A 21,317-nucleotide genomic window follows, 5' to 3' on the forward strand; every position below is an offset into this window, starting at 1 on the left:
TTTTGGCTTCCACAACACTGGTGTAAGTACACCAGCAGACACAAATGCTGCCCTATTCTGATTACAGCAGACCGCATGGTCAAGATGCCCAAAGGCCTTTAGAAATGCGTCAAATATTTCTGTAACATTTTACATTGCCAATAACAATAAAATTATTCAAATGTCTCATCAAATAATTTAGGAAGTTACAATTCCAACATTGTAAATTATCTTGACTATAGGCCAACCATAAACTAAAGTAGCAATACATCAAATTTAAAACATAGAATTAAAATAATTGGTGCACAGATTAGTCCGGAGATAGAAGGATTTTCTCACCGTCAATTTAATGGAGGGCTGGACTTTAATGTCTGAAGGGGCTATACAGCTAGAAAAACGTATCCATTGTTTTAGAAAAGGACTTTGATGTGCACGAATCCCATAACTCCAACACGGAGCTGGAAAGTACATTCACCTGAATTGCTTTTACAGACGGGTCAAATGTGCTCCTATCTTTCAACTATACTTCTGCGATTCAAACATCAAGCAAACAAATGCTGAATGTAGAAATACAAATCCATTACCTGTTCTCACTGCAATGATAGCACCCTCAAATCTGACTCAGAAGGTGATGAATTGCACCACAGATCAGAGGCTTCAATACATAACCAGTGCTGAGGAACTCCTGCATGGCTGGAGGTATCATTGCATACTGACATTTCTGTCCTGGACCTCCTCCTTTGCTTGGGTGAGGCCATGCAAACTGGAGGAATAGCACTCATATTCTGTTTGGGAAACTTACAAACTGATGATTATAAACATTGAATTCTCCAAATTTAACTAACCTAAAAACAACCTACCTTCTTCTCCCCCCCCCCCCCCCGCGTGTTTTCCTTTCTCTACCCAGTGCCCCATCTGGACGCTCTCCCATTTATCCTTTCTACTAATATTCCTTCCTCTGGTTTCACATCTCACACATTTATCTTCTCATCTCTGGCCGATGACCAACCATCTGCCTATCAAAACCCTACATCAGCAATATCCACCGGCTTGTTTTTGCCCCTCAATTCCACTCCAGCCCCCTGAAAGATCCTAAACCTGACCCAGAGAGTAACTAATTCCAGTGATTGTGCAGATGGGTTGGGGCAGGGGGTAAAAAGTCTTCAAAGAGACAACCGTTATCTATAAGTGAGACCTTGACAAGTCATTTTGAAGTGCTTACTGCAGGCTAATAATTCACTGGTTCACTTTACAAGCAGTTGTTGTTTCCATAGTATATCAAAGTTATGTGCGTTGGTGATAGTTGAGAAATTCTTATCACTTGTAGGAGATTGATGTCATCAGAAAATAGAGAAAGAATACTTCAATCTGAAAACATGCATGTGCTTTAATTGAAACATATCAACATTCCACTCATCTACCTTTATAACAATGTGTCCTTTCCTGGTTCCGGTACGATCCAGCTCTCTGTGCTCTTTCACCATAACTATCTCCCCTTCCTCCTCCACCTTGTGAGTATTCTTCTCTACTTGGTTCAGAATTCGGCAATAATCCTGCTGAGCTATACTTACAAACTGTTACAAGAGAGCCGAAAAAAGAAACATGCATAGATGTTATATAATTAATCACGCCTCTGAAATAATAAACATTTTTTTAATGTATTAAGTTTTAAACACACTTCATGTTTAAACTGGCACAATAAAATATACGGTAGACAAAAGTGCTTGAGAAACTCAGCAGGTGCAGCAGCATTTATGGAGCGAAGGAAATAAGCAACGTTTCGGGCCAAAACCCTTCTTCAGACTGAAGAAGGGTTTCGGCCCGAAACGTTGCCTATTTCCTTCGCTCCATAGATGCTGCTGCACCCGCTGAGTTTCTCCAGCACTTTTGTCTACCTTCGATTTTCCAGCATCTGCAGTTCCTTCTTAAACAATACAATATATCCCAAGTAACCACCATATTTCATGAAATTTGGTGTTCAGCGACCCATTTGTGAAATGATGTATTTCCCGAATATCAAAGAGGGCAACAGAACGCTGGTACGAGCAACTATCACAGGGACTGCTTAACTCTGGTGATTGCTGACGCATGAAGAAATAGGACCTGTAAATTTGTGCATACTTTAATAATACTCGCAGATCTCACAACTAAACTCAAATAAAACACTCCATTTCGTAACATAATCTACAAAGAGTACTATAAAATTATCTGGCCATGGACTACTCATTGATGATAGTATATTACTTTCTCATTTGTAACAGTTAAATAACTACAAAGTTTTATATTTTCTATTCCAGAATAGGATGTTATGAAAATTCCTGAGTTTCTTTAAATTGAAATTGAATATTAAAAATGGATAGAAAATTGGTAGAATATAATGTATTCTCTGGGAGACAGTGGTTTAACCATATTTTCAAATATACAAAAAATATATAAATTTCCCTCTGAACTGCGCTGAACTTCATACAGGTGAATATGAAGGAAGTGTGAAGTGAGGCAGCTCAGATCATATCTTTCTACCACAAATAATAAAATCAACCAATGCAATTGTTGACAATATGCTGACACCAGTAATAATGTGCAGACTAATCTTTGACATCAAAGATAGCAACGTTTGCATTGATAATCTTTCTATCATTTGTCATAAATATTTCTATTACAGTCATAGAGTAAGACAGCATAAAAACAGGACCTTCAGCCCAATTCATCCATGCCGATCAAGATGCCCTATTTAAGCTAGTCCAATTTGCATATGTTTGACCCTATTGCCTCTAAACCTTTCCTATCCATGTTGAAGTTCAAAAGTAGAAGTCTTCCAAATGGTATTACAGTATCTGCCTCCTCTGGCACCTCGTTCCCTATACCGATCACCCTCATAAAACATTGCCCCACAGGTTTGTATTAAATCTTATCCCTCTCACTTTAAACATATGTCTTCTCATTTCTGATTTCCTACCCCGAGTAAAAGACTGTGCATTAACCCTATCTATTCTGCTCATGATTTTATAAACCTCTGCCTCCTGCCCAACCTGTCCCTATAGCTCAGCCCTTCAAGTCCTGGCAACATCCTCGTAAATCTTCTCTTTCTAGCTTAATGGCACCACTATCTTCAACAGAGTACATTTAATTCAGTCTATTTTCCACTCATTTTCAATATTCAATTTGGTAAACTTAAGTTCTGGAATTCAAGAGGAAAAGTGTATATTTTCAAAATAATTATAGTGCATTTGGTGAACATAAAAATTAGATGTACCCTGCATTTTCTCCCAAGGCAGTGTGACCATCTTTACTCCCCTAAATAATTGTCTATAATTCAGAGAACTTCAACACTTTGGAATTTGCTATCTTTGAGATGTCAAGTGAAATATAAGGCAGGATGTACCAGAATTCACTGGATGCCAATTCCTAAATTTGTGTTGGGTACCTGGTACTTACTGCAGCTTTTGTTTGCCCAAATACATAATTACCAATATGATGAGGCTGGCTGCATTCAAGAGGAAATCTAATTATTTCATTTCATTGTCTGTTGCGTCAGAAATAGTCATCACTATAAACCTACTAAGGATGACTAAATTAAAAGTTACCTTGTTGAACTGAAGTAACAATAGGGCTCTTGAATAATGTCCTTACCTGGCAATCATCTGTTTTGGTCCTAACAATTCCTTTCATATATTGTTTCTCCAAGGAAGGAGAAATACCAAAACTGTTTCCCATGCAAAGTGTTTCAGTTTTTCCATGAGAGTCAGTGATTTCCACAGAGCCGTTTAGAATAACATACCAAGACTCCAGCTGCAAGTAAAGCAAAACAGACTTTGAGGAAAATTTGCAATTTAAGATGTATGAAAGTGACTCTGTATAAATAAAGTCATCAACTTAAAAACGTTCTATGAATCATTCCTCAACAATAATACTTCAGACAAACAAATAACGAGCATGAGGTTTCTGCACTCTGCTATTCATAGCAAAATCAAATACACTCTCTTTTTCCACATATTCAGATTTCCTAACACAATACATATCTTTAGAAATAATTTGAGACACTTAATGCTGCTTGTATCTTAAATTGTGATGGCTTTTTAAACTGCAAAGATTTGGGATATTTCTATTATTAGAACAAATCTTTGCACAAATGTGAAGAAAACTTGCAAACCTCTCATTTTTACAGAGGGAGGCCTAATATTGACAAGTTTGTTTATCAAAATAGTCTGAATATTACAGCGGTATGGCTGATAAAAGTGCTGCTCCACAGTGCTAGAGGCAGGGGTTTGAGCCTGACCTTCAGTGCTGTCTGTGTGGAATTTGCACGTTCTCTCTGTGACCATATGGGTTTCCTCCAGAATCCCAAAGATGTGCGGATTTGTAGGTTATATGAGCTCTGTAGAATTGGCCCCACTGTGTCCAGGGATTGGATGCAAAAGTGGGATGACATAGAACGAGTGTAAATGAGTGATCAAATGGTCATCATGTACTCCGTGGGCCAAAGGGCCCGTTTCATGCTGTATCTCAATCAATTATAATGCACTCAGACAGTGGCTCTTGTCTATGAAATGCTGTCATGTGCTTCACTGTATCTTGATGCACTACTGGCTGCCTGGCTTGTACTTGCACGATTAAGAAAATCAATTAAAGACAAATAAAAACAATTGTGCCTTCTTAAGCTTAAGCAATGATGTAGATATGATGGCAAAGATTTTAAACAGTCACTGACTGAACTGTGAGGAGGATAAAATAATTTGTCTTATTCTTAGTCAGTCCAATATGCTGAAAGACAGTTTATATACCATCAAGTGAAAAGGAAAGCTTATGGCTTTTGGATAGGATTCTAAAAGAATTTTTTTTTTTTTAAAAGGAGCATAATATATGAATTTTAAAAGAAGCTTTGATTGATTGATTGATTGATTGATAGAAAGATGCAAGGGAAACAAGTCCTTTGGCCCACCAAGTCCATGCTGACCATTGATCTACTGTTGACACTAGTTCTATGCTATCCCACTTTTCTCATCCAATCCCTACACACGAGGGATTTTACTGAGGCAAATTAACCTAAAAACCCAAACACTTTTTGGGATGAGGGGAGAAATCGGAATATCCAGAGAAAGTGCATGTGGTCATTGGGAGAACATGCAAACTCCACACAAACAGCAGTCGAGGTGGGATCGTACCCAAATCTCTGGCGCTGAGAGGTATCAGCTCTACCAATTGCAGCACTGTGCTTTTCAAAATTGTAATTTATTGCTTGCCTAACACAGGGTCATTTTTTAAATACTTCTGTCTGCCTTGAATTGTGAAAAATGGAAATAGAATTTGAAAACATTAGGGCATGTGCAGGAGAAACTTTAAACAACACATTGAAGTAAATTATCCTAACAATTGGAGAGAGCATATCAGTCACAAATGGATACAATTGCCTTAAAAAATCCATTATATATTCAGGAAAGAGTGCAAGATAATGTTTTTGAAGCAATTAAGTCCTTTGTCAGGGGTTATAGGGAGAAGGTAGGAGAATTGGGTTGAGATGGAAAGATATTTCAACCATTATTGAATGGCAGAGTAGATTTGATGGGCCGAAGGGCCTAATTCTGCACCTAACACTTATGAACTAAGGACAAAATAGAGTTTGCAAACCTAAATAGAGTGCAGCACTGAGGCGCAGCAGTAGAGTTGCTGCCTTACAGCGCCAGAGACCCGGGTTCAATCCTGACTATGGGTGCTGACAATACCGAGTTTGTACGTTCTCCCTGTGACCTGCGTGGGTTTTCTCCTGGCGTTCTGGTTTCATCTCACACTCCGAAGACGTACCGATTTGAAGGCTAATTGGTAAAAATTGTAAATTGTCCCTAGTGTGTGTAGGATAATGTTAGCGTGCGGGAATTGCTGGTTGGTATGGACTCGGTGGGCCAAAGGACCTGTTTCCGTGCTGTATCTCTAAACTGGACAATAAACAGAAATAAATTTTGCAAATTAGTTAAACAGAAAATAATTTGATACATGAAGCTCCCATGAACAACAAATGCAAAAAATACACCAAGTGAATGCGGCATTTACCTCCTTCCCATCGTCAGTTATTATCGCTCCTGCATGTTCCACTACTTCAAATATCATGACTGAGCACAGCTCTCTTCTGACAAACATGGTCATGTTGGCAAATGCAGGCAGCTGATGCATAAACTCCAGCAATTGTTCTGAAGAGTAACAGACACACATTTTGCCAGTTTCAGTTATACACATCTGCAAATTACCAACAGCATTTCCAATATTGTCAAGAAACTCCATTGTCCAATGAACACACCAAATGAATGCTGAGGAAAACATAGGTATCTTTAGAGAAAATATTCCTAATGTAAAGTGAATTCTCTGCCCTTTACTTATCAGTGGGGTCATCAAGCTACTAAAAAACATAGATTACTTGGGCTTTTAATGGCAATATCAAACTTCAGTAGAATACTGTGTAGGTAAGAACTGCAGATGCTGGTTCAGATCGAAGGTAGACACAAAATGCTGGAGTGACTCGGCGGAACAGGCAGCATCTTTGGAGAGAAGGAATGGGTGACTTTGAGTTGAGGCCCTTCTCCAGACTAATAGTAAAATAATACTCATTTACATTTTTTAATTAACTGATTTACTTTACTTATTTTTAACAATTATTCAAATGCTATTGTGGCTTCATTTGTGTTTAGTTTATCAATATTTTGGAATGTTAAAGGACTTCAAATCACTTAAAATTGTACTAAGGTTTGACAGGCAACTATGCCAGGAGTAGCTTAGTTACCTGCCAAAAACAAAATCTGCAATGGTGTGTAGGGTTTGATCTATCCACTCTCACTCTTGACTGAGTGTAGGTAGGATCTTTTCATTCAGCATTCAACAGGTTGTCGATGGGGAACCACACAAGGTATAAGATAGTATCGAGCTATGGGCAAGAGTGAAATGGAAAGTACAGGTGAAAATAATCTCCCTAATTGTACCAATGTCATCATCAGTTCTGTCCCTAGGATCCTTCTCCAGACATTCTCGAACTACATCTCTGCTCATCAATGGGTCAGATGCACGGTCAATGTCTTCTTCATCTTCTTCCTCTTCTTCTGAATCTACTGCTGTTTCTGGAAGACCAGTTAGGTCCACATCTCCCATTTCACTCTCTGTGGCCTGCATAAAGATATTTGGTTGTTAATCACATATGCCAACAGTAAAGTGCCATTAACAAATAAAACTATAAGGTTTCCACTATGGTGATTTAAAGTCTGATACTGACTAATCAACTGTGCTGATATATCGTATTTATTCATTTCCTTGTTCATGTATATCAAAATACTAAATTTTCTAATAGCCGAGAGATGTGAGAGACTTTGATTTTCAACAAGGTGCTATGTATCCATCTGTCCCGTGCTTGCTATCCCCACAGATCTACATCTGTCCCATTTCGTTGAGTACTCTGACGGTAAGTTTGTCAATTATCTCTGGGGATACTGGGGATCTCCAAGAGTCCAAACTCCTTAGAAATAAGTGGCCATGACATCCTCGTGGGTAGTTGGGGACCAGGAAAGAGCAGGTGGCTCTGAATGAATGAATAAGTTGAATGAATAACTTTCTTGGCCAAGTATGTTCACATACAAGGAATTTGCCTTGGTGCTCCGCTCGCAAGTGACAACATGACATACAGTGGCAATTAAGAATAACACATAAAACATTAAACATTCATAATAAAACATTTTTTGATTAAACATGTGAATTAAATACAATACCAGAGCAAAAGGAGGCTACAGATTCTTGGTTATTGAGTAGAGCAACTACTCGTGGAAAAAAAGCTGTTTTTATGTCAGGCTGTGGCAGCTTTGACAATCCGGAGTCGCCTTCCAGAGGGAAGTGATTCAAAGAGTTTGTGGCCAGGGTGAGAGGGGTCAGAGATGATCTTACCCGCTTCCTTCCTGGCCCTTGCAGTGTACAGTTCATCAACAGAGAGAAGGTTGCAGCCAACAACCTTCTCAGCTGATCGAACGATTCGCTGCAGCCTCCGGGTGTCATGCTTGGTGGCTGAGCCAAACCAGACCATGATGGAGAAGGTGAGGACAGACTCTATGATGGCAGTATAGAATTGGATCATCATTGCCTGTGACAGATTCCGTTTCCTGAGCTGCCGCAGGAAGTACATCCTCTGTTGTGCCTTTTTGACCCTGGAGTCGATGGTGACCCCCCATTTAAGGTCCTTGGAGATGATGGTTCCCAGGAACATAAAATACTCCACAGATGTGACTGTGGTGTTGTTGATGTTGAGTGGGATGAGGGGGAGCTCCACAATCAATTCCACTGTCATTGAGCTCCAGGTTAAAAGATCAAAAGATCCAAAGTAGAACAGGACCCTCTGCTATGTATCCAGGACTCTGGGATCTATGATCTGGAACCAAGAGATCATATTGTTCAAGGTAGTTTTCAACCCTTTCTATCACACGTCCTCTAATACCATGGGCATTTGATTTCTACACAAGCCCCCTATGTGGCAACATCAAATGCCTTTTGAAATCTAAATATACCAGAACCACAGATTCCTCTATCAACATACCTGTTGAAAGAGAGGAACCTGCAGATTTCATTGACTATTCGAGTCTTTAAACTCAACCAAAAATATTATCCCATGATGCATACTTCAAATAATACATTTCTTATGATCAACTGAGAAACAGGCTAGATGGTTAATTTGACATTCCTTGCAAAAAGATGATAAAAATAATGAATTTTCCACTATAAAAGACAAGGAGATTGTCTCTGAATATATAAAACAACTGTTTATCAATCCACAATAATATTAACAAGGATTATGTAAGTTTTAAAAAGTATGGCAAGACATCCGATTTCAAGATTTCAACTTAACAATTATTACTATGCACACAAAAATGAAAATAGATCTATTATAATAGATGTAATGTTTTAGTCATAAGCATATTTCAAAACATGCCTGTGTTATCCAAATAAGTAGCGCCCACACAATCAAACTGCAAGCACCTTTCATAAATTAAATTACATTGAAAGATCGGAGGATTTTGTTAAATTTCAGCTCCTTGAGTGATAATGTGGAAACAGGCCCTTCAGCCCAATTTGCCCACACCGTTCCTGTAATTATTAAATCTAGCATTGTACGTTATTTTTATCTTTGAATCCATGAATCTCACCATATAATACATTGACATCATTACTCCTGCCCTGTGCAAAAACTTACAAACCCCCACATTTTCACTAGGAAGAATAAAAAGGGCGGTGACTGAAAGCTGAACAATCCAGGTCACATTTTCTTTTTAAAAGAGTTTATTTTAAATAATTTTCTTGGAATCTGGCCATCACTGACAAGACCAATATTTATCGGTCATCACAAGTGCCCTTGAACTGAGATGGTTTCAGCAGATAATGACAAAAATAAATGAACTCAATATACAGTATAGCTTAAAGTAGCAATTGCAAACAATACTATTTTCTTTGACAAAAGATGAGCTAACATTAACGTGTTCTCACACTATTATTTTGTAGACAGATTAAGCTCAAGTCAAAATTCAGCCTATTTTGTTCAGTACATATAATGCAGATTGAATGGACTGAATTTGACGTCAACTTTAAATTAAACAATAGGTCGATTGAGGATGTGCTAATATCAAGAGTTATTTTAACATAGATTGTCTGGTCATGTTGAGTTTATTGTCATATGCATGAGTAGTGAGAGCTACAATGAAAATCTTCCCCACAGCAGCATTACAGGCACATTAATTCTGCAAAACAGCAAAAATAAATGAAAAGATTGTTCAAAAATCATAGAAACATAGAAAATAGTTGCAGGAGGAGGCATTCGGCCCTTCGAGCCAGCACCGCCATTCAATATGATCATGGCTGATCATCCACAATCAGTACCGTGCCTGCCTTCTCCCCATACCCCTCGATTCCACTAGCCCCAAGAGCTCTAACTAACTCTCTTTTAAATTCAGCCCGCCAATTGGCCTCCATTACCTTTCGTGGCAGAGAATTCCACAAATTCACAACTCGCTGGGTGAATGGATGAAGAAATGGGTGAAGGGACAGAAGAAGGGTCTCGACCCGAAACATCACCCATTCTTCTGTGGCAGAGAAGTCCACAAATTTACAACTATCTGGGTCGGTTGGGGGCGCTAGTCGGCAGCCCTGCCAGCAGCGTGTTCGTTATTTCGACATTTTTTTTTTTTTTAGTATGTCCAAATGTTTGTTTTAGGGTCTCTCGGTATGTCTTATGTGGGGGGGGGGGGGGGGGGGGGGGGGGGGGAAAAACCGTTTTTCATTCACTTCCTCGGCGGAGAGACGACTTTTTCCATGTCTCATCTCCGCCTCTCCTCTCGCAACCTAACAGCTTGGATTGGAGCGGCCTTTCCCGGAGTCGGGCCCAGAGCTTCAGCAGCGGACGCAGCGTGGATTTTTCCATCACGGAGTGGGGGCGAACTCTTGCCGGGGGTCGCCAGAAAGGAGTGTTCCGATCGCTGGCCTGGTGACTTTGGCATCATGGGGTTGTGGTCTGCGGAGCTTCTAGCCACGGACGTGGCGTGGACTTACCATCCAGAGTCTGGGATCCCTTGCCGGGGATCGTCGGAGAAGAGCTCTGACTGCCGGCCTATAACATCCCAAAGCCGCAGTCTCCAGTAAGCAAGTAAGTGACCAATTCGGGCACTCCAAGCCGCGGAGTGTGTTCGACCGTCCCGACGTCGGAGTTTCGATCATCCCGACGAGAGGGCCTGTACATCCGGCCGTTCACGGCGACGGATACGGAGGGTTTATGGCCCCGACTACAGATGAACAAAGGAGGAGAACTGACTGAACTTTGTTGCCTTCCACCACAGTGACGAATGCTGTGGTGGATGTTTATGTTAAATTCTATTGTGAATTGTGTGTTCTTTTTTTCAACTGTATCGCTGCATGGCAAATTCATTTCACTGTACCTTAGTTGGTGCATGTGACGTATAAATTTGACTTTGACTTTGAAAAAGCTTTTTCTCATCTCAGTTTTAAATGGCCTCCCCTTTATTCTTAGACTGTGGCCCCTGGTTCTGGACTCCCCCAACATTGGGAACTGCATCTAGCTTGTCCAGTCCTTTAATAATTGTATATGTTTCTATAAGATTTTCTCTAATCCTTTTAAATTCCAGTGAATACAAGCCCAGTCTTTCCTCATATGACAGTCCTGTCATCCCGGGATTAACCTTGTGAACCTACGCTGCACTCCTTCAATAGCAAAGATGTCCTTCCTCAAATTAGGAGACCAAAACTGCACACAATATTCATCAGGGCCCTGTAGAACTTCAGAAGGCCCTCTTTACTCCTATACACAAATCCTCTGGTTATGACTGCCAACATGCCATTAGCTTTCTTCACTGCCTGCTGCACCTGCATGTTTACTTTCAGTGACTAGTGTACAAGGACACCCAGGTCTCGTAACGCCTGCTTCTTGTGCTGTGGATGCTAAAAGCTACAGAAAAGAGTTCCTCAAAGCCTCAGCCACAAGCACAAACACTAGGCAAAAATAAATTTAATACACAGCCAACAGCAAGTGTTCAAAGGTGCATAGAAACAGCCCTCGCATGAAAATGGAATGCCCTCTAAAGATGCTGTGTGTCACAACTGTGGCAAAAAGGGACATTATGGCAAGAAGAGAGAAACTTTTTCCTAATCTGTCACCATTGAGATAGATAATAATGAGATAATAATCTGCGTCCTTGTTCTTGTCGCCAAAGTGGATAACCTCATACCTGGTGGCGTCAGCAATGACTGCCTCGTCAGCAGTTGTTAGTTCTTTCACCCTTTTTGTTATTTTTAGTGTGTCTAATTGTATGTTTGAAATGTTTCTTAGTAGGTCTTATGTGGGGAGTGGTGTGTGGGGGGGGGGGGAAATAGGGGGGGGGAAACCATTTCTCAGTCACTCACCTGGACAGAGATGCGTCTTTTCTCTGTATGGCATCTTCGCCCCGCCCCTTGCGGCCTACCAACTGGATTGGAGCGGCCTTACCTACCGCAAACGGCCCAGAGCTTCAGCAGCGGTGCAGCACTGAAGTATCATCGCTGAACGGGGGGGGGTGATGCCTTGCGACGGTCGCCTGTGTTGGAGCTCCGGAGTGTTGGGCCTGTTAACCTTAACACCGTGGAGCTGTGGTCTGCGGAGCTTCTAGCCACGGGCGCTATGCTGACTTTAACATCGTGGAGGCCTGTGTTGGAGCTCCGTCCGTGGTCCACAAATTCCAAGCCGCGAGCGTGTTCCGATCCGTTCCGACTCCGGAGTTCTGATCATCCCGGTGAGAGGACCTGTTCATCGGGCCGTCCGCAGCGGCGACTGCAGAGGGTTCAAAGGCCCTGACCACGGGTGAACAAAGAGGACGATGACTGAACTTTATTGCCTTCCATGACAGTGGGAAACGTTGATTCAGCAATGGTGGATGTTTATGTTAAACTCTATCGTGTTGTGTTCTTTTTATTTGTATCGCTGTATTGTAACTCATATTTCACTGTACCAATTGGTGCAAGCGACAAAGTGAACTTGAACTTGACATTTATATACATTATACTGCATCTGCCCACTAACTTAACCTGTCTAAGTCACCCTGCAACCTCATAGCCATCCTCTTCGCAGTGCACACTGCCACCCAGCTTTATGTCATCTGCTTATGTCATCTGCACTGATGGTTTCGTCGTGCATTGTGAGATAATTTAGAGATAATAAATTTGCTAGTGTTATTTTTAATTCCATCAACTAAATCATTAATATATATTGTGAATAGTTGTGGTCCCAGCACCGAGTCTTGCGGCACTCCACTCGTCGCTACCTGCCATTCTGACAGGGACCTGTTTATTCCTACTCTTTATTTCTATTATCTGCCAAACAATTCTCTATCCATGTCAATACCCTATCCCCAATACCATGTGCTCTAATTTTGCCCACTAATCTCCTGTGGGACCTTATCAAAGGCTTTCTGAAAGACCAGATACATTGCATCCACTGGCTCTCCCTTGTCCATTTTCCTTGTTACATCCTCAAAAAATTCCAAAAGATTAGTCAAATCCTTTTCCTGCTATCCAAATGCGCTGTTATTACTTCTTTAATAATTGACTCCAGCATCTTCCCCGCCACTGATGTCAGGCTGTGGTCTATAATTCCCCGTTTTCTCTTGCAAATTTCTTGAAACGTGGGATGACATTAGCTACCCTCCAATCCACAGGAACTGATCTATAGAACATTGGAAAATGATCACCAATGTGTCCTCAATTTCTAGAGCCACCTCCTTAAGTACCCTGGGTTGCAGACCGTCAGGCCCTGGGGATTTATCAGCCTTCAGTCCCATCAGTCTACCCAATACTATTTCTCGCCTAATGCAAATTTCTTTCAGTTCCTCTATCTCCCTAGATCATCTATCCTCTAGTACAAGGGTTCCCAACCTGTGGTAAATTTACCCCCAGGGGGTTAATTTCGCCAACCCAGGGGGTAAATTTGTTGATTCTGGATTTGTACATATTTTTTCTCATTGACTGACTGTGTTTGGTTCTGGTAAAGTGGTATCTGTTCATCATTACTTGTTCATAAATAAGTGAAATCATATTGTTATGTGCTATTAAAGTTGCAAGGGGTAAACGGGATGAAAATGGTTGGGAACCCCCACTCTAGTACATCTGGGAGATTGGTTCTGTCTTCACTAAGGAAGACACAAACAAAATACCTGTTCAACTCTTCTGACATTTCCTTGTTTCCATGGCATCAATGCAAAACAAAATTAGAAAACAATTCAGTGCAAGAGATAGTACATAATATTTTGTTGTGGAGATAGGATTAGGGCTGGACGGGCTGGTTCAAGAATGTGATAGTTGCAAGAAAGTAGATTAGTTTATAGACGCAGCATGAAAACAGGTTTTCAGCCCACAGTCGATGCCGACCATAGATCACCATTCCACACTAGTTATATGTTATCCTACTTTCTCAACTATTCGCTACACACCAGGAGAAATTTAGAGGGGCCTATTAACCTACACACCTGGATGGCTTTGATGTGTGTGAGGAAACTGGAGAATCCGGAGGAAACCCATGCAGTCACAGAGAGAACCTACAAACTCCACACAGACAGCTTCAAGATCAGGATCGATCTCTGGTCTCTGTTGCCTTGAGGCAGTTGCTCTACCAGCTGTGCCATTGTGCCACCCAGATTGTTTCTGCATCTGGTTGTATGGAACCCCTGCCTAACAATTACAGTAAGAAAGGGTCTTAGACAGATTGTGTGGATTCTTGTTGTGCTGTTATATGCATGAGCAGTGAGAACTACAATGAAAATCTCCCAGTTGGCTGTGCCCGAACCCCTCTGTGAGTGGGTCACCAACTTCCTGACAGACAGGAAGCAGCATGAGAGGCTGGGAAAGCACATCTCTGACTTGCTGATCCTCAGCATAGGAGCACCACAAGGCTGCATATTCTCCCCTCTCCTTTACTCTCTCGACACCAACGACTGTACCTCAGCAGACTCCTCTGTCAAGCTTCTCAAGTTGGCGGACGACACAACCCTGATTGGACTGATCCAGGATGGGGAGGAATCAAGTCAAGAGAGTTTTATTGTCATGTATCCCAGATAGGACAATCAAATTTTTTCTTGCATCTGCCTACAGATAGGAAATGACACAGCTGGTGTCCTGATGCCATTGCAACAACCTGGTCTTAAGGCATTGGAATTGATTGTTGACTTTAGGAGAGCTCCCCCTTCCTCTCCCCTCCCCTCACTCACCATCAACAACACCACAGTCACATCTGTGGAGTTATATAAATTCATTGGAACCATCATCTCCAGGGACGTTAAATGGGAGGCAACCAACTCCACAGTCAAAAAGCCCAACAGAGGATGTACTTTCTGCAGCAGCTGAGAAAACACAATCTGCCACAGGCAATGATGGTTCAGTTTTATACTGCCATCGTATAGTCTGTCCTCACCTTCTCCATCATGGTCTGGTTTGACTCAGCCACCAAGTATGACATTAAGAGGCTGCAGCGCATCGTTCGTTCAGCTGAGAAGGTTGTTGGCTGCCACCTTCCCGCTATCAACGACTGTACACTGCAAGGGCCAGGAAGTGAGTGGGTAAGCTCATCTCTGACCCCTTCTATTGTCTTGTCTATTGTCCGGACTGTCAAAGCTGCCACAGTCAGACATAAAAACATGTTTTTTCCACGAGCAGTAGCTCTATCCAACAGCCAAAAGTCTGTAGCCTCCTCTTGCTCTGGTATTTTGTTTAAATTATAATGTTTTATTTATAATTATCTACTGTGTATCGTGTTGTTATCATTGCGAGCAAAGCACCAAGGCAAACTCCTTGTATGTATACATACTTGGCTAACATTAAAGAGCATTTATTCAATTCAATTCAATTCGATAGATGCCATCTTCTGTGACAACACCTCAAGTGGATGCTTTTGATGGTGGGGAGGGCTGTGCCCTTATTGGATTGAGTTGTGTCAACCACTCTGTGCAGCCTCGTGTGTTCCTGTGTTGGAATTGCCTGATACAATCAGACAGGATACTTTCTACACTGCATCTATAGACGTTTGTTCTACAGTAAGAGTAATACTGTAAGAGTATTCAGAGACATGCTAAATCCTGCTAAACTTTGCAGAACGTAGAAGCACTGGCATGCCTTACTTTTGTTTCCATCTATATGCTCAATATCCCTCAGTCTCCCAATATCCCTTTTCTGAAATCAACGATTAGTTGCTTGATTTTGATGACATTGAATGGGAGGTTGGTGTTGTGGCATCGCTTAAGCAGATGTTCTATCCCACTTCTGTATGTTGACTCATCACCACTGATTTGGCCAACAACAGCGGTGTCGTCAGCGAATTTACATGGATGTTGGCATGGATGTAGAGTAAGCAAAACAGGGGGGCTAAGCATGCAACCTTGAGGTACACCGCTATTGATGGTCAGCCAGGAACAGCTGTTGTTATCGATCTACACTCATTTAAGTCTGCTGTTGAGGAGATTCAAGGATCCAGTTGCAGGTGGACACAGTGGATCAGGTTCTCTGCAGTTTTGGAGATGAGTTTGGAGGAGACGATAGTGCTGAGCTGCAATCGATGAACAGCAACCTGACGTATGTCTTGTTACACAGATGATCCAGAGCATGTTGAATAGGAACTCCAGTGAGACAGGAGTTCCTTTTGATCTTTTGTGGCCATAAGCAAATGGAAGAGGATCCAGATCATTTCTGAGGCAGGAGGTGATGTGTACCATAAGTAACTTCCCAAAGTATTTAATTACAGAGGATGTAAGTGCTAACAGACAGTATTCACGGAGACAGGTAACCTTGCTGTTTGTGGCACCAGTACAATAGATACCCTTTTGAAGCAGCTGGGAACATCAGACTGCTGAAGCTGGAAATTGAAGATGTCCTTAAATGCTCCAGCCAGTTGGTTCATACAGATCTTTAGCAATGTGTATTTACCCTTGGAGGATGCACTAATGTCAACTTCAGAGACCATCAGAGTTGTGAGGGACTGTGCAGGTTTGTGATGGCGTGTCATTGTTGGCCCTTTCAAATGTGATAATAAGCACTGAGCTCATCCGGAAGTGATGTGTCATTTGCCACTTCCGAACATGCTGAAGTAGTTCTTTGGTATTTCAACATCATCCTTACAGGATATAAGCGCCAGGTTAAATGAAAAAGTCGTATTGACAGGCTATCGAAAAATAAATCATTCATCACCAGACTCTCCTTCATAGCATCACAATTATAATGAAAGAAAACTTAAATATTCTGAATTTTAATGGAATAACACTTAGATTTGCCACTTTCTTGTACATTCTTAGGTGCTGAATCCACGCTACTCTCTTTTAACAATAATTTGAAACGAATAATACTATTACATTTTAATGATTACATAAAGGAATTTGAAACCATTCAATCGTGCTGTTGGATTATCAGAATTATTTTCAAATTAACCTTTATAGGGTAGAAGTAATTTGTTTCTTGTTCGCTGGAAGGCTGTGGTGGGCAAAATATATCGGCAAACCTGCACTGTATTGTGGATTACAAAACAAGGTTCTAATTATCATCCTCCACTACTGATTTAATTCCTTCCTGTTCATTCTCAAGTTCTCCCATTATTTAAACTTTCTAGCCCACGTTTATGGCCTACCCGTCAGTCTCACCATCATTCGTCACTTTATCCCCATACTTTCAACCACAGACAATATTTCTTTACCTGCTTTACCACAGTTGATTTTCTTTCCCATCTCCTCTGTATTAGCCGATAGAAGATAGCCAATTCATTTGCAATTATACCTTAGGTGTCAAGACCTTCCATGACCCATTATTAACGTGTAATTATTAATTTTCCTCGTGTCAACCTTAAATGACCTTACACTCTGCTATTCAGGCAAGGCCCCATCTTCTATCCCTCACGTTCAAGGGGAACAGGCTTTAAGGATGAGGATATAATCTTTGCACTGGTGGGGAAAAGAAGTTCTTATTGTTCTTAATATTAGGGATAAAGCAGTCCACCATTGGACTCAATCCACCATTGTTCTTAATATTAGGGATAAAGCAGTCCATAAGCTCCTTGTAAATCATTTTTCCTGAGATAATTCAAGAACAGTTGGTGGTTTTAGTGGGGAAACAAGCCTGAGTATGTTGGATGTGGTCTTGCCAAATCTGACAGTAAATAGTTCAACCAATCATGTGTGTGATTTGACGTTCCTAACCAACACAAAACCATTCATAAGGGGATATTTGGAACATGTATTCCACAACTTGTTAGGAGATTGTTAAATAGGATATCATTTTTCTTACTATCTGGAAGGCTAACAGTTCCCATATTGAGACATTTGATGCATTAATGCAACATGTTATATTGAAATGAATAAATAGAGAATAAATAGCGATACAGGGCCCTCCATCATGTTTGGGACAAAGACCCATCATTTATTTATTTGCCTCTGCACTCCACAATTTGAGATTTGTAACAGAAAAAAATCACATGTGGTTAAAGTGCACATTGTCAGATTTTAATAAAGGCCATTTTTATACATTTTGGTTTCACCATGTACAAATTACAGCAGTGTTTATACATAGTCCCCCCACTTCAGGGCACCATAATGATTGGGACTAAGCAATGTAATGTAAATGGAAGTAGTCATGTTTAGTATTTTGTTGCATAACCTTTGCATGCAATGACTGCCTCAAGTCTGTGATTCATGGACAACACCAGTTGCTGGGTGTCTTCTCTGGTGATGTTCTGCCAGGCCTGTATTGCAGCCATTTTTAGCTTATGCTTGTTTTGGAAGCTAGCCCCATTCAGTTTTCTCTTCAGCATATAAAAGGCATGCTCAATTGTGTTCAGATCGGGTGATTGACTTGGCCACTCAAGAATTGACCACTTTTTAGTCAGTCAGTATGTTTGTTAGTATGTTTGGAATCATTGTCTTGCTGTAGAATTAACTGTCTGCCAATGAGTTTTGAGGCATTTGTTTTAACTTGGGCAAATAGGATGTGGCTATACACTTCAGAATACATTATGCTACTACCATCAGCAGTTGTATCATCAATGAAGATAAGTGAGCCAGTACCTTCAGCAGCCATGCATGCCATGGCCATAACACCCCCATCACCGTGTTTCACAGATGAGGTGCTTTGGATCTTGGGTAGTCCCTTCTCTCCTCCATACTTTGCTCTTGCCATCACTCTGATACAAGTTAATCTTCATCTCATCTGTTCACAAGACCTGTTTCCAGAATTGTGGTTTCTCTTTTAAGTACTCCTTGGCAATGTAACCTGGCCATCCTATTTTTGCGGCTAACCAGTGGTTTGCATCTTGCAGTGCAGCCTCTGTATTTCTGTTCATGAAGACTTCAGCGGACAGTGGTTATTGACAAATCCACATCTGACTCCAGAAGTGTGTTTCTGATCTGTCGGACAGGTGTTTGGGTATTTTTCTTTATTATAGAGAGAATTTGTCTATCATCAGCTGTGGAGGTCTTCCTTGGCCTGCCAGTCCATTTGCGATTAGCAAGCTCACCAGTGCTCTCTTTCTTTTTAATGATGTTCCAAACAGTTGTTTTTGTAAGCCTAAGGTTTCACTGATGTCTCTACCAGTTTTATTCTTGTTTCTCAGTCTCCTAATGGCTTCTTTGGCTTTCTTTGGCACAACTTTCATCCTCATGTTGATAAACAGCAATAAAAGTTTCCAAAGGTGATGGAAAGACTGGAGGACAGACTAAATGCTGAGAGCTCTTTTATACCTGCATTACGGAGGAAATTAAACACACCTGAGCAATTACAAACACCTGTGAAGCCATGTGTCCCAAACATTATGGTGCCCCGAAAAATGTGGGGATTATGTAGAAACACTGCTGCAATTTCTACATGGTGAAACCAAAATGTATAAAAATGGCCTTTAATAAAATCTGACAAGGTGCACTTTAACCACATGTGATTTTTTTTCTATTACAAATCTCAAATTGTGGGGTACAGAGGCAAATAAATAAATGATAGGTCTTTGTCCCAAACATTATGGAGGGCACTGTATGCACAGACTACATACCCGCTATATATATTGTTAATGTAAGCAAAGCAAGAACGTTTAAATTTACATCTGCTATATGAGAGAATGACCCTATTAATAATTAATACTAAATCAATACTAAAAGCAGCCTCAGTCTTTAGCCCAACAAAGAGCTAAATAACTCTTCAAAATTACAGAAGAATCCAATACATGATAGCAATTATCAGGAGCTCTGATCAAACGAAGGGCATTACATACCGGAAATTCAGGCCTATAATGCAAGGTATGGGGACTCCTTTAGATATCAATATTTATTCCAGATTTCAACCCCCCTCCCACCAACCTCACTTTCCCACTGACTAGGAAACTACCTTCACTGTGCTGAACACCTATACCTCGACCCAAACCACTGACTTACACCTTTTGCCTCCACAGATATTGCTTGCCCCACTGAGTTCTTCCAGCAGTCTGTTTTGTGTTTCTCTTTAGTCTGGATAACTAATCTCTGTTTAATTTATTTTGTATCTGGTCTGGGTAATGGTTACTACATTAGTTTCAGTTAATCCCTTTTCTCAGTGTGATATGAAGTTATTTTCCTGCTTAACCTTCAGGGGAGGCATACAGCTGGGATGAGAGGAATCCAATCTCATTGCTACCAATCAAAGCAACAGGAAGTCAATGCAAGCCATCCATAATTAGTATCTTCAGGAGGCCATTGTTGAACCTCAGAAATAACAACATTAAATTGACTTAGCAATTCAATTTGTAACACCTGATGATACAATAATCTTTTGGCTACATTATTGAAAACAAATTAGTATGTTACAAACAGATGCTATATTTAATCTTAACTACATGTCATCATAAAGATTTCACATAAAATCAACCAGGTAGTGGAATTAACATCATTGACATCTTTCCTTTATTTAACCCGAAGAAAACTTCTGAACATAGAGTAGATTTTGCTCTGATTATTAGTGCATTAAAGAAAACAAAGTGAACGTGGAAGGTCTTGTTTCTTAGCTTTTCAGCTTCCAGGAATGCTGAACCAAACTAAGACTCAATAAGGATTTTAACATAACTTTTATTTCTGAACATTTTTGTTGATTTTTAAAACACTGAATATGAATGACATGGCTTCAAGGTGGAATACGAGTCTTACAAGGGAACCATATTAATAATTAGTTTCAGCTCAAATAAATGAAGGCGCAATTAAAAAGGTGCGACGTGCTAGTGTAACTCAGGTCAGGCAGCATCTCTGGAGAACATGAATAGGTGACGTATCGGGTTGCGACCATTTATCAGACTGATTGTGGGGTGGGGGGGGAAGGAAGAAAGTTAGAAGAGAGGAGAAGCAGGACAAAGGTGCAATTAACATTAGCTTCAATGATTATCATCAAAGACTAGTGCAAGTCATGCGAGTCCAGGATGAAATCCAGTATGACTAGATAATTGATAATATTCAATGTTCAGCAAGAAACAGAGATAAATTGAAATCTTTTACAATCATCTTTCCAGTGATACAAACAGAGCATGAAATGCAAGCGTCCAATACCTGAATAGAAATCAGTCAGTAACATGTAACCTTTTAAAAATTCTGAAGAAGGGTTTCGGCCCGAAACGTCACCTATTTCCTTCGCTCCATAGATGCTGCTGCACCTGCTGAGTTTCTCCAGCAATTTTGGGGACACAAATTAATTGTTTGTCATTATGCGGTATTTTTGGGACAGTATCATCTCTCAATATTTGTTTAAATAACAATTTATATGGGGTTCCAAATTGTGACCAATACTCCAATTTGAGTAATTGTTTGTGC

At 40.6% G+C, this 21,317-nt stretch overlaps 1 protein-coding gene across 9 annotated transcripts in view; it reads right to left on the bottom strand.

Moving 5' to 3' along the window:
• Nucleotides 1-21,317, bottom strand: part of LOC129701809 (rap guanine nucleotide exchange factor 6-like) — a 286,480-nt gene that overhangs the window by 60,244 nt on the left and 204,919 nt on the right. For all 9 annotated transcript variants that reach the window (XM_055643264.1, XM_055643261.1, XM_055643263.1 and 6 more), the window contains 4 exons: nucleotides 6,945-7,125; nucleotides 6,025-6,161; nucleotides 3,610-3,768; nucleotides 1,401-1,553 (listed from right to left, as the gene is read on the bottom strand). In XM_055643264.1, the coding sequence (XP_055499239.1) occupies nucleotides 1,401-1,553; nucleotides 3,610-3,768; nucleotides 6,025-6,161; nucleotides 6,945-7,125 (630 nt within the window). The remainder of the gene's footprint in view (nucleotides 1-1,400; nucleotides 1,554-3,609; nucleotides 3,769-6,024; nucleotides 6,162-6,944; nucleotides 7,126-21,317) is intronic.

This window comes from Leucoraja erinacea, chromosome 11 (genome assembly GCF_028641065.1).
Source record: "Leucoraja erinacea ecotype New England chromosome 11, Leri_hhj_1, whole genome shotgun sequence".
NCBI classification, from domain to species: Eukaryota; Metazoa; Chordata; class Chondrichthyes; order Rajiformes; family Rajidae; genus Leucoraja; species Leucoraja erinaceus.